Here is a 13275-nt window from a genome sequence, read left to right as displayed (position 1 = left end):
TTTCATTCCAATCCCAAAGAAAGGCAATGCCAAAGAATGTTCAAACTACCACACAAGTGCCCTCATCTCACAAGCTCAACATCTGTTGGACCATCAAAAAAGCAAGAGAGTTCCAGAAAAACATCTACTTCTGCTTTATTGACTACACCAAAGTAGACTGGTTTGACTGTGTGGATCACAGCAAACTGTGTAAAATTCTGAAAAAGATGTGAATACCAGACCACCTGACCTGCCTCCTGAGAAATCTGTATGCAGGTCAGGAACCAACAGTTAGAACTGGACATGGAAAAAAGGACTGGTTCAAAATTGGGAAAGGAGTACGTCAAGGCTGTATATTGTCACTCTGCTTATTTAACTTATATGCAGAGTACATCATGCGAAAAGCTGGCCTGGATGAAGCATAAGCTGGACTCAAGATTGCTAGGAAAAATATCAATAACCTCAGATATGCAGATGACACCACCCTTATGGCAGAAAGTGAAGAAGAACTAAAGAGCCTCTTGATGAAAGTGAAAGAGGAGAGTGAAAAAGCTGCCTTAAAACTCAACATTAAGAAAAGTAAGATCATGGCATCTGGTCCCATCACTTCATGGCAAATAGATGGGGAAACAATGGAAACAATGACAGACTTTATTTTCTTGGGCTCCAAAATCACTGCAGATGGTGATTGCAGCCATGAAATTAAAAGACACTTGCTCCTTGGAGGAAAAGCTATGACCAACCTAGACAGCATATTAAAAAGCAGAGACATTACTTTTCCAATAAAGGTCCATCTAGTCAAAGCTATATTTTTTCCAATAGTCATTTACGGATGTGAGAGTTGGACTATAAAGAAAGCTGAACACTGAAGAATTGATGTTTTTGAACTGTGGTATTGGAGAAGACTTGAGAGTTCGTTGAACTGCAAGGAGATCCAACCAGTCCATCCTAAAGGAAATCAATCCTGAATATTCATTGGAAGGACTGATGCTGAAGCTGAAACCCCAATACTTTGGCTACCTAATGTGAAGAACTGACTTGCTGGAAAAGACCCTGATGCTGGGGAAGATTGAAGTCGGGAGGAGAAGGGGATGACAGAGGATGAGATGGTTGGATGGCATCACTGACTCAATGGACATGAGTTTTACTAAGTTCTGGGAGTTGGTGAGGGACAGGGAAGCCTGGCCTCCTGCAGTACATGGGATCGCAAAGAGTCGAACATGACTGAGCAACTGAACTGAACTGAACTAAGCTCCTGCCATATGCAAACCAGAGAGACCTTTAAAGCAGTCAGGCAAGGTTCTTTGGTATTTCACAGTGTGGGGGTGTCACATTTTAGAAATTAAGATTTGGTTCATCTTCCCAGTGGTTAGGGTTCTCTCTTAGCTCTGGACCTTTATTTATGTTGGTTCCTCTTGCCTGAAATCTATGCCACACACCACGTCCCCCAGCATTTTACCACTTCTACTTGGTTTTGTAAGCTAGGCGACATTTTTCTTACTGCTTACTCATATTTTGGCATTTATCTTTTTGCCTTGTATCTGACTACTTACTTGTTTGCATTCCCTAGTCAACTACTGAGGGTGGGAACTGTATCTAATCAGTGCTGAAACACCTGGGGCCATCCTGGGGCTTAAGAGATAATAGATGATAATAAATGTTTGTTGAATGAATGAATGAACGACAGTGCCCATTGCATTCATTACTTCCACATTTCAGTTGCCCCTTTAGAAGAGCGGCCATCCACCATTCCATTAGCAACTGTTGAGGCAACTTACAGAGGGCTGGGTGACGGAGACCAGAGGGAAGCGCTGTGTTTGTGATATTCAGGTTTCAGTTCCACACGCACGAACCGGACATAGGCCAGAGGCCAGGTATAATGCTGAGCAATACATTGTGGCCCTAGCTCTCACCGTGTTCACAATCGATGTCCCCACTTGCTAGAAGCTCTGTTAATTACTGAGAACCTACTCAGCCTGGGAATCGGTCAAGCACTTGCCGTGCATGATTTCATTTTGATTTCACTGTAGGCACAGCCCTGTGAATTCTTTGCAACTTAAAGATTTTAGTCCTATTGCTTCTTGTATTTTGCCTCAAGGTCAGAGATCAGGAGTTTCCTTATCGAAGAAACTTGGCCCGAGTCATTGTGAATGTGGAAGATGCTAACGATCACAGCCCTTATTTTACCAACCCACTCTATGAAGCGTCTGTGTTTGAATCGGCTGCTCTGGGATCAGCTGTACTGCAGGTGACGGCTCTGGACAAAGACAAAGGGGAAAATGCAGAACTCATGTATACCATAGAAGCAGGTGAGAGCTGTTGCAGACAGCAGCATCATGCATGGCACTGGACCCTCAGTAGTATTTATCACCATGTAAAATTCTCATAGTTACCACTGGCATGTCTCCAAATGGATTTTTTGGGCAAGCAACTGCCCTATTTGTTCAGTGATGGTGTATTAAGTTCTTGGCATTTCAGTAATATGTTTTCCATCATTGACAGCAAAGAAAGAGTTTCCTTTTATTGTGTTCAATCTCAGATTTTTCTGGAATGGAGAAGAGAGAAGACTGCATAATAACTCTGTGGCTTTTTCTGATGGGTCAACAAGCCCGTGGCCTCAAACTGAAATAACCAAAGCCCCCCATCATAGGAGGGCTGCCAGACAGTTCTGTGAATTGAATCTTAAAGATCATTGTTTTCTTGTCAGCAGGTTGGCTGTGGGCTGTGGACTTCAAAAATGCCTACACTCCTCACACCCTAGTTAGCACAAACTCCCTTCATTGGAGGTGATATGAGTAGCATAGTAGTGGGTAAGGACTCAACAGCCTGCTTAACCTGACAGATAAATAAATACAGACTCTTGTGTTGTTAAAACTTAAGAATATTTTAAAAATTCAATTTTAATATCTAGAAGGCAAGACCATAGTTTACTGATGGTCTGAAGATGGACACTTAGAAAACACTTATGACAGAAGAGATGAATGTCCAAGAAAGGAGAGGACCATAAGCCTAAAAATTACACAGATCCTTTTTCTGCTCAATTTTCCCTTTCCCTGTTCTGTCTTTTTTGAACATTCAGGCCACATATTTCCGAAGTGTTCTGCAACATTATGTCTGCTGTGCATAATGCCAAATGCTGTCTCCTTTCATGCTAGCGCTGGAAAGGCTTCTTTCTCTTGATTTAAATAAGGAGCATTTTTGAGAGTGGTTGATTTGAGAGTGGTTAAAATATGAATGCTAGAATGACAACTTTGAACTAAAAATTTTTAGGAAAAAAAGCTAACAATCTTCTTTAAAAATAGCCCCTCTGTTGAATGACAATATAAAACTATTTCCTGTATTAGACACTGACATTTTACATGAGTCTGTGTAAACTCTATACCAAAAAAAAAAAAAGACATGGGTTCATAACAGCCAGGTGCCCCAAGAGAATTTGTCCATTTTTTTTTCCAATTTTCCTCAGAGTTTCCTTTCACCCTAAAGTTTGACAGTGTGTGTGTGCGTAGATGTGTGCTAAATCACTTCAGTCGTGTGCAAGTCTGTGCCCCTGTGGACTGTAGCCCGCCAGTCTCCTCTGTCCATGGGATTCTCCAGCAAGAACACTGGGGTGGGGAGCTGTGTCCTCCTCCAGGGGATCTTCCTGACCCAGGGGTCAAGCCCATGTCTCCTACGTCTCCTGCGTTGCAGGCAGGTTCTTTACCACTAGTGCCGCCTGGGAAGCCCAGGCCTGACAGTACTTTTTTTTAAATGCTATTTTGCATTTCTTGTTTATCACAGGCCATTTTAATTATTTTGTTATTCAGTCCTTGTTCCTTTAGTTTCACAAATAATATAGGGAAACTTTAAAAAATAAATATTTAAGTACTGCCACAGGAAATGTGGCAATTCAATAACTCTTTATAGTCATTCTGTAGTTCTCCCCTAATCATATGTGTTTTTTTCTTTTCTCCTCATTCATTTATGCATATACCTTCTTTTATGTCATTGTAATCATTTAGGTGTATGGTTTTAGTTCTACTTTGCTTAACATCTTCTAAGCATTTGTCCGTGTGTCTACTTGCGTTTTATATTTGTCATTAGGGATACTACTTCTCCTCTCAGAAAACCAGACAATTTCAAAACCAATGTGGGGGTTCTCAAAGAGTAATTTAAGGGTAATTTACCATCCAGCTGAAAGTTCTGTGTTGTTTATCTTTCAGCTTCCAAAGACTGTAGCCGAGTGCTAATCATAGAGAAATAATTCAGTCATTTCTTCAATTAAAGCTAGGCAGAAAAAAATTTTTTTTCCCTTAAAATTTCTTTTATACAGAAAACTTGAATTTCCAGAAAACCCAAGGCATGCTACATATCTCAAAGAATAAACTTTGATTAGATGTATAAAAAGGTAATGAGAATTACAGGACAGACCGACCTATGCTTGACCTGGACCGGTTCTGGTTAAGCCAAGTTTCTTTGCAGATCATGGTAAAAGACAGGCAGATCCCAGCTAGTTCAGGAGTTTGAAGCAAATAACAAGAGTTTGGTGCAAAGTGTTGTTGTTTAGTCGCTAAGTCATGCCCAACTCAACTCATTTAAGTGCTCTCACAAAGCTCAATAAGGAAGGTTTCACTCTCTTTATTGGTGGTTCGCATTTAAGGCTTCCCTGGCGGCTCAATGATAAAGAATCTGCCTACCAATGCAAGAGACACACAGACTCGGGTTCCATGCCTTGGTCAGGAAGATCCCCTGGAGAAGGAAATGGCAGCCCACTCAGTATTCTTGCCTGGAAGATGCCATGGACAGAGGAGCCTGGTGGGCTACAGTCCATGGGGTCACAAAGAGTCGGACATGACTCAGTGAGTAAACAACAGCAATACATTTCCTGTCCCCTGACTGGCCTGAAGTAACTACTGAAGCTTTTTTTTTTTTTAATTAATTTGGCTGCACCAAGTCTCGGTTGTATCCTGAGGGATCTTCCATTGTGGCATGTGGGATCTAGTTCCCCAGCCAGGGATCAAACCTGGGCCCCTGCCTTGGGAGCTCAGAGTCCCAGCCACAGGATCTCCAAGGAAGTCCCTGAAGCTTTGTGTTTTTACCCAAAGGACTGAGGTAGAATCAGGTGCAGAGCTTCAGGTCTTGTATTTAGTTCAGGGTTGACGTTTGGTGCCGGCAGTGGTTCACGAGTGGCTTGGAGAGAAGGCAGTACAGGAGAGACCAGGACTAGGAAAGAGCTAAGTTACGACGGGAGGGAGCGTATTAGACCCCAAGATGGATACAGACGGAAAGTTAATCTTTTTTGAGTCTACCTCTCTTGGTCATTCAACAAATATTTACTGAGCTCCTCTTTTGTGCCAGGCACTGTGCTGTATACCAGATTCATAATGGTAGGTAATGTCAGCACAGGTTTTGCCCAGTTGCCGAAAGTCTATAAGAAGCCATGCCGTTGTTACTGCTGAGTCACTAAATCGTGTCTGACTCTTTGAAACCCCATGATGTCACCCACCAGGTTCCTCTGGCCGTGGGCTTTCTTAGGAGAAATAATGGTGTGGGTTACCATTTCCTTGTCTAGGGGATCTCCCCAATCCAGGGATAGAACCCACATCTCCTGCGTTGGCATAGATTCCAAGAAAACAAGCAGAGATTAGCTTCCAAAGGTTGAAGTAGAGCAGAAGAGAGTAAGCAGGAAGTGGATTCTAAGTAAGCAGGACAGTGCGCTGAAGAGAGAGAGAGACAAAGCAGCTGCTGGACAGCATCCTGGGGTGGGGTACCAAGGAGATCAACAGCCACAGGACCGCAGACGGGAACAGAGCTACTCAGGGTCAAAGGCTGGGCCTCTTTCATCCCTGCCATGTGTATCTTGCTGTTATGTCCTGAGCCTGGAAGAAGAAAGGTCTCACATAAAGGAAGAAAAGTCTCACATGAAAACTCCACATGGGGCCCTGTAATGAGGATGTAGCATTCAGGCCTGCATGTCATGTATCTCTCTATTTCCCTCCCCTGAGATGCTGAAGTAAAATGATTCCTGCCTTCTTGTGAGGGTCTGTGAATCAAATATTGGAGCACACTCAATTCCACAGTACCATTCATTGAAAATTTGCAAGCTTGTTCCTGAGCTCATTGGCCTTCTTGTTGTCATCCTGAAATGGTCATGTTCAGGTGGCATGTCCACATTTGGGGTCAGAATCAAATTCTTTACCTCTGCTAGATTTGCTCCCTGTCGAGAAATAAACAAACATACAAATAGACTTCACAGGAACATGACATTTTTGTTTTCAGACTTGGAAAAGTTTAATTAACAAGTACGTAGTAAGGAGTGTGTAAATAGCTGTATTTATTGTATATTTTGACTCTTGTGACCCCATAGATTGTAGCCCACCAGGTTCCTCTGTCCATGGGATTTCCCAGGCAGGAACACTGGAGTGGGTTGCCATTTCCTACTCCAGGGGATCTTCCTGAGTCAGGGATCGAACCCATGTCTCCTACATTGGCTGGCAGATTCCTTACCACTGAGCCACCAGGGAAGCTCCATATTTCAATAAGCACTGTACTTACCTGCCTTCTCAATCCTGGAGCCTATTGTCATGATAATGACATTTAAACTCTCTGTATGTTGCCATGCTATAGAACTTCAAAAAGTAAGAAAAACTCAGGTATATTTGAATAACCTAGATTTTTAACTTGTGATGTAAAAGAGTTGGGGACCCAGAAGTATGTGTGTTGTTTGAGAAGTAGGGGAAAGCCCCAAGAGAAGTAAAAAGCCATTTGGTGAAGGATGCTACTCCCCACTGTTCATGACCTGTGAGCCGCGTTCTTGGCGCTCTTTGCATTTTGTGTTCTGCACTCTCTCCTCCCCTTTCTTCACCCTCCACAGTCCCGGATGTCACCCCTGGCCTGTGTCAGAGGCAGGCCTCTCAGCTTCTGCAGCGTCAGGGGTCAGGGTGCACAGCGGGCTGCAGACTCTCAGTCTCCTGAGGTTTATGCCTCAAGTTCTTGGTATCAGTGCCGCTTCTGATGAACAGTTCTGTACTTCACCAGAAACCTCTCAAAAGTTTAGCAAATAGAATGGCTACCGATTGAAACAAGTGCCTTGTCATTTTTTATGTCCACTGTTACATCCATGTGTGCATGTGTGTGTGTGTGTTGGAGTGTAGGGAATTCAGAAAAAAATTCTCACAGCTTACAAAGCAAATGATGACTTGAGAAGAATTCTCCATGCCTGAGCAGCAAACCCCCTCCCCCTCACCCAAGGAGTGTTGGGAATGAAGTTGATCCTGAGGATATGAAATAATACCAATTCCATGCAGCAAAACTTACCTTTGGTATAATCTTAAACTAAATGATTATGTGATACTGTTCTGACACGATTCCTACCACCTTCTTTCTTACAGCATAGAACATGGAATTGTGGCACTGATTTCAGGATAAATGCCTTTTTACCAGTGTGACTGGCATGTGCCAGGCCAATCTGGGAATAAGAAAGTCCTAAGAATTCTTACTCGGAGAAGGCAATGGCACCCCATTCCAATACTCTTGCCTGGAAAATCCCATGGACGGAGGAGCCTGGTGGGCTGCAGTCCATGGGGTCGCGAAGAGTCGGACACGACTGAGCGACTTCGCTTTCACTTTTCACTTTCATGCATTGGAGAAGGAAATGGCAACCCACTCCGGTGTTCTTGCCTGGAGAATCCCAGGGACGGGAGAGCCTGGTGGGCTTCCGTCTATGGGGTCACACAGAGTTGGAGACGACTGAAGCGGCTTAGCAGCAGCAGCAGCAGCAAACATTCGTACTAGAAAAGTCTTTCCTACAAACTCTTATTTCCCAGTTTGAAACTACATAAGTGGTGGGCTGTTTTTCTTGTTAACCTGGATTAAGAAGATACTAATCTGAAATTCACAATGTACTGGAAAATTCATTTCAAAGTCTTTTGAATATCCTTTTAGGGAAGTCTCTCATTTTATTTCAGGATAAGGGGGAGCAAAAACAAATAATTGCTTCTATTTGCCATGCTGTGTAAAGTAGCCTCAAGATGAAGAGTTAATCTTCAGAAAGTGACCCACTTGAACTCATTTTCTTGTTGATTTCTCTATTGCAGGGAATACTGGGAACACATTTAAGATTGAACCGGTCCTGGGCATCATCACAGTTTCCAAAGAGCCAGACATGACGACAACGGGTCAGTTTGTCCTGTCGGTCAAAGTCACGGACCAGGGTTCCCCACCAATGTCTGCCACCGCCATCGTGCGCATTTCTGTCACTATGTCTGATAATTCTAACCCCAGGTTCACTCACAAAGACTACCAAGCAGAAGTGAATGAAAATGTTGATGTTGGAACATCTGTCATTCTAATCTCTGCCATCAGTCAATCCACTCTCATTTATGAAGTGAAAGATGGAAATGTTGATGGGATCTTCACCATAAACCCCTATTCTGGAGTCATCACCACTCGGAAGGCGCTGGATTACGAGCGGACTTCCTCTTATCAGCTCATTGTCCAGGCCACCAACATGGCAGGAATGGCTTCCAATGTCACAGTCAACATTCAGATTGTTGATGAAAACGACAATGCGCCAGTTTTTCTCTTTTCTCAGTATTTGGGCAGCCTCAGCGAGGCGGCCCCCATCAATAGCATTGTCAGGAGCTTGGATAACAGCCCCCTGGTGATTCGAGCCACTGATGCCGACAGCAACCGGAATGCTCTGCTTGTGTATCAGATTGTGGAGTCCACAGCCAAGAAGTTCTTCACGGTGGACTCCAGCACAGGGGCGATCAGAACAATCGCCAGCCTGGACCATGAGGCCATCGCCCATTTCCATTTTCATGTGCATGTGAGAGACAGTGGTAGCCCTCAGCTGACCGCGGAGAGTCCCGTTGAAGTCAACATAGAGGTGACGGACGTGAATGACAACCCACCTGTGTTCACTCAGGCTGTGTTTGAGACTGTCTTACTTCTACCGACCTATGTCGGAGTGGAGGTTCTGAAAGTTAGTGCCACGGATCCTGACTCCGAGGTACCCCCTGAACTGACGTACAGCCTAATGGAAGGCAGCTTGGATCATTTTTTAATTGACTCAAATAGTGGAGTGCTCACTGTGAAAAACAACAACCTCTCCAAAGATCACTACATGCTGATAGTGAAGGTGTCTGATGGAAAGTTCTATAGTACATCGATGGTTACCATCTTGGTTAAAGAAGCCATGGACAGTGGCCTCCACTTTACTCAAAACTTTTACTCCACCTCCATCTCAGAGAACAACACTAACATAACCAAAGTTGCTATTGTCAATGCAGTTGGAAATCGCCTTAATGAGCCCTTAAAATATAGCATCTTAAACCCAGGAAACAAGTTCAAGATAAAATCTACCTCAGGGGTCATTCAGACCACCGGAGTCCCCTTTGACCGTGAGGAGCAGGAGTTATATGAGCTGGTGGTGGAAGCCAGCCGAGAGCTTGACCATCTACGGGTGGCAAGGGTGGTGGTCAGGGTTAGCATCGAAGACATAAACGACAACTCTCCAGTCTTTGTGGGTCTCCCTTACTACGCTGCCGTACAGGTTGATGCTGAGCCTGGCACTCTGATTTACCGAGTGACGGCCATTGACAAAGACAAAGGTGCAAATGGAGAAGTGACCTACGTCCTACAGGATGACTATGGCCACTTCGAAATTAACCCTAATTCAGGAAATGTTATTTTAAAAGAAGCATTCAACTCAGACTTGTCCAACATTGAGTATGGAGTCACCATCCTAGCCAGAGATGGTGGAAAACCCTCTTTGTCCACATCCGTGGAACTTCCCATCACTATTGTCAACAAAGCAATGCCTGTGTTTGATAAGCCCTTTTATACAGCATCTGTCAATGAAGATATTGCCATGGATACCCCCATTCTAAGCATCAACGCCACCAGTCCAGAAGGGCAAGGCATCATATATATCATTATTGATGGGGATCTGTATAAACAATTTAACATTGACTTTGACACTGGGGTCCTGAAAGTCATTAGCCCTTTGGATTATGAAATGACATCAGTTTACAAGCTGACAGTAAGAGCCAGTGATGCGCTTACTGGGGCCAGGGCTGAAGTTACCATTGACCTGCTTGTTAACGATGTGAATGACAACCCTCCTATTTTCGGTCAACCCACATACAATACAACATTATCAGAAGCGTCCCTCATCGGGACACCTGTTTTACAAGTTGTGTCTACTGATGCAGACTCAGGAAACAACAAAATGGTCCATTATCAGATTGTCCAGGATACTTACAACAGTACGGATTATTTTCACATAGACAGCGCGAGTGGCTTGATCCTGACCGCGCGGATGCTGGACCACGAGTCAGTGCAACGCTGCACTTTGAAAGTCAGAGCCACAGATGATGGCTTCCCATCACTGAGCAGCGAGGTCCTGGTTCATATCTACATCTCAGACGTAAATGACAACCCTCCGGTCTTTAATCAGCTCATTTATGAGTCATATGTGAGTGAATTAGCCCCCCGGGGCCATTTTGTAACCTGTGTGCAAGCCTCCGATGCAGACAGCTCTGACTTTGACCGGTTGGAATACAGCATTTTATCTGGGAATGACCGGACGAGCTTTCTGATGGACAGCAAGAGTGGCATCATTACACTGTCCAACCACCGCAAGCAGCGGATGGAGCCTCTGTACAGTCTCAACGTGTCGGTCTCTGATGGGTTGTTCACGAGCACCGCCCAAGTGCATATCAGGGTCCTTGGAGCCAACCTGTACAGTCCTGCCTTTTCACAGAGCACCTATGTAGCTGAGGTGAGAGAGAACGCAGCCGCTGGGACAAAGGTAATCCACATTCGAGCCACGGATGGGGATCCGGGGATGTATGGGCAGATCAGCTATGCCATCATCAATGACTTTGCTAAGGATAGATTCCTCATAGATGGCAATGGACAGGTCACCACAACAGAAAGGCTCGATAGGGAAAACCCTCTGGAAGGAGACATCAGTATTTTTTTGAGGGCCCTCGATGGCGGAGGAAGAACAACTTTCTGTACGGTGAGGGTGATTGTAGTGGATGAAAATGACAACGCCCCCCAGTTCTTGACAGTGGAATACAGAGCCAGCGTCAGGGCAGATGTTGGGCGGGGCCACCTGGTCACGCAGGTCCAAGCCATGGACCCAGATGATGGAGCAAATGCAAGGATTACTTACTCCCTCTATAGTGAGGCCTCGGTCTCAGTGGCTGACCTCCTGGAAATCGACCCTGACAATGGCTGGATGGTCACCAAGGGCCACTTTAACCAGCTGAAGAACACAGTGCTGTCCTTCTTTGTCAAAGCAGTGGACGGGGGCATCCCAGTGAAGCACTCCCTCATTCCTGTCTACATCCACGTCTTACCCCCTGAAACGTCCATGCCCTCCTTTACCCAGTCTCAGTATTCCTTCACCGTGTCAGAAGATACAGCCATTGGGAGCACGGTGGATACCCTGAGGATTTTGCCCACTCAGAAGGTCACATTCAGCACAGTTAATGGGGAGCGGCTGGAAAATAACAAAGGCAATGTCTTCATCATAGAACAGGAAACAGGCACGATCAAGCTGGACAAGCGTCTTGACCATGAGGTCAGCCCCGCTTTTCACTTCAAAGTGGCAGCCACTATACCCCTGGACAAAGTAGACGTTGTGTTCACGGTGGATGTAGACGTCAAGGTACTGGATCTGAATGACAACAAGCCGGTCTTTGAAACTTCAAACTACGAGACAATCATCATGGAAGGGATGCCCGTGGGCACCAAACTAACACAGGTGAGAGCCATGGATGTGGACTGGGGAGCCAACGGGCAGGTCACCTACTCCCTCCACTCGGATTCCCAGCCCGAGAAGGTGATGGAAGCGTTCAGCATTGACAGCAACACAGGCTGGATCAGTACCCTGAAGGACCTGGATCATGAGACAGACCCCATGTTCACCTTCTCCGTGGTGGCCTCGGACCTCGGGGAAGCCTTCTCTCTTTCTTCCACGGCACTGGTGTCTGTCAGGGTGACAGATATAAATGATAATGCTCCAGTCTTTGCCCACGAGGTGTACCGAGGGAATGTGAAGGAGAGCGACCCTCCAGGCGAGGTGGTAGCCGTCCTCAGCACGTGGGACAGAGACACATCTGACATCAATCGCCAAGTGAGCTACCATATTACAGGTAAGGCTGCCACCCTCGGTGTTCACTCTATGCTTTGCTTCCTAAAGAAAGATGGAAGGTGACAGGGGGCGGGCTTCCCCAGTGGCTCAGTGGTAGAGAATCCACCTGCAGTGCAGGAGCCACAGAAGACACAGATTCGACCCCAGGGTCAGGAAGATCCACTGGAGGAGGGTGTGGCAACCCACTCCAGTGTTATTTCCTGGAGAATCCCATGGACAGAGTCTGGCGGGCTACAGTCCATGGGGTCCCACAGAGTCAGACATGACTGAAGCGACTTAGCACACACACATGCACAGCAGAGGGGTAAGAGTAGGGGAGAAAGACATGAGATGAGGGTTTGAGGAGTTATCTTACCTCTCTGGGGCTGAGACAACTCAGTTCTTTAGTTGTTACTAACTCAGCCAGATTTTGCAGTTCATTAGTTTGCTTGTGACCAGAGAAGGCAATGGCAACCCATTCCAGTACTCTTGCCTGGAAAATCCCATGGACGGAGGAGCCTGGTAGGCTGCAGTCCATGGGGTCACAAAGAGTCAGACACGACTGAGTGACTTCAGTTTCACTTTTCACTCTTATGCATTGGAGAAGGAAATGGCAACCCACTCCAGTGTTCTTGCCTGGAGAATCCCAGGGGCAGTGGAGCCTGGTGGGCTGCCGTCTATGGGGTCGCACAGAGTCAGACACGACTGAAGCGACTTAGCAGCAGTAGCAGCAGCAGTTTGCTTGTGACAGATGACCCAGGTTGATAGTCAATTTTTATCATTTGAAAAAAAGTCCAACTTTGCTGGTGGTCCAGTGGCTAAGACTCCTTGCTTCCAGTTTAAGGGACACAAGTTCAGGCCCCAGTCAGGGAACTAAGATCCCACATGCCACACAGAGTAGCCAAAATAAAGAAATAAAATTTAAAAAGAGTCCAGCCAAATATCCCAGTTGAAGAAATAAAAATAACAGAATGCCTAAGAAGCTTTTTGTCTGAAATGAATATAAATAAATCAAAGTGATGCTTTACTCACCTTTCTTTCCTTACCATTATCACTCACGTCTATTGCAGAAATATACATTTTAATGGAAAAACACACAACACTTCCCTTCCACACTACTCTTCTTTTTCTTTATGGAGCTGTTTTCTTAATGTTGTTTTCTGTTTAACAGT

At 45.3% G+C, this 13275-nt stretch overlaps 1 protein-coding gene across 1 annotated transcript in view; it reads left to right on the top strand.

Annotated features, from left to right (window-relative positions):
* The window catches only part of FAT3 (FAT atypical cadherin 3), a 688930-nt gene that overhangs the window by 561926 nt on the left and 113729 nt on the right, over nt 1-13275 (top strand). Inside the window, exons 9-10 of the mRNA XM_044943370.2 lie at nt 2078-2288; nt 8052-12125. Of these exons, the coding sequence (XP_044799305.2) occupies nt 2078-2288; nt 8052-12125 (4285 nt within the window). The remainder of the gene's footprint in view (nt 1-2077; nt 2289-8051; nt 12126-13275) is intronic.

Source organism: Bubalus bubalis, chromosome 5 (assembly GCF_019923935.1).
Source record: "Bubalus bubalis isolate 160015118507 breed Murrah chromosome 5, NDDB_SH_1, whole genome shotgun sequence".
Taxonomy (NCBI): domain Eukaryota; kingdom Metazoa; phylum Chordata; class Mammalia; order Artiodactyla; family Bovidae; genus Bubalus; species Bubalus bubalis.
This window is presented reverse-complemented; position numbering and strand designations above follow the sequence as displayed.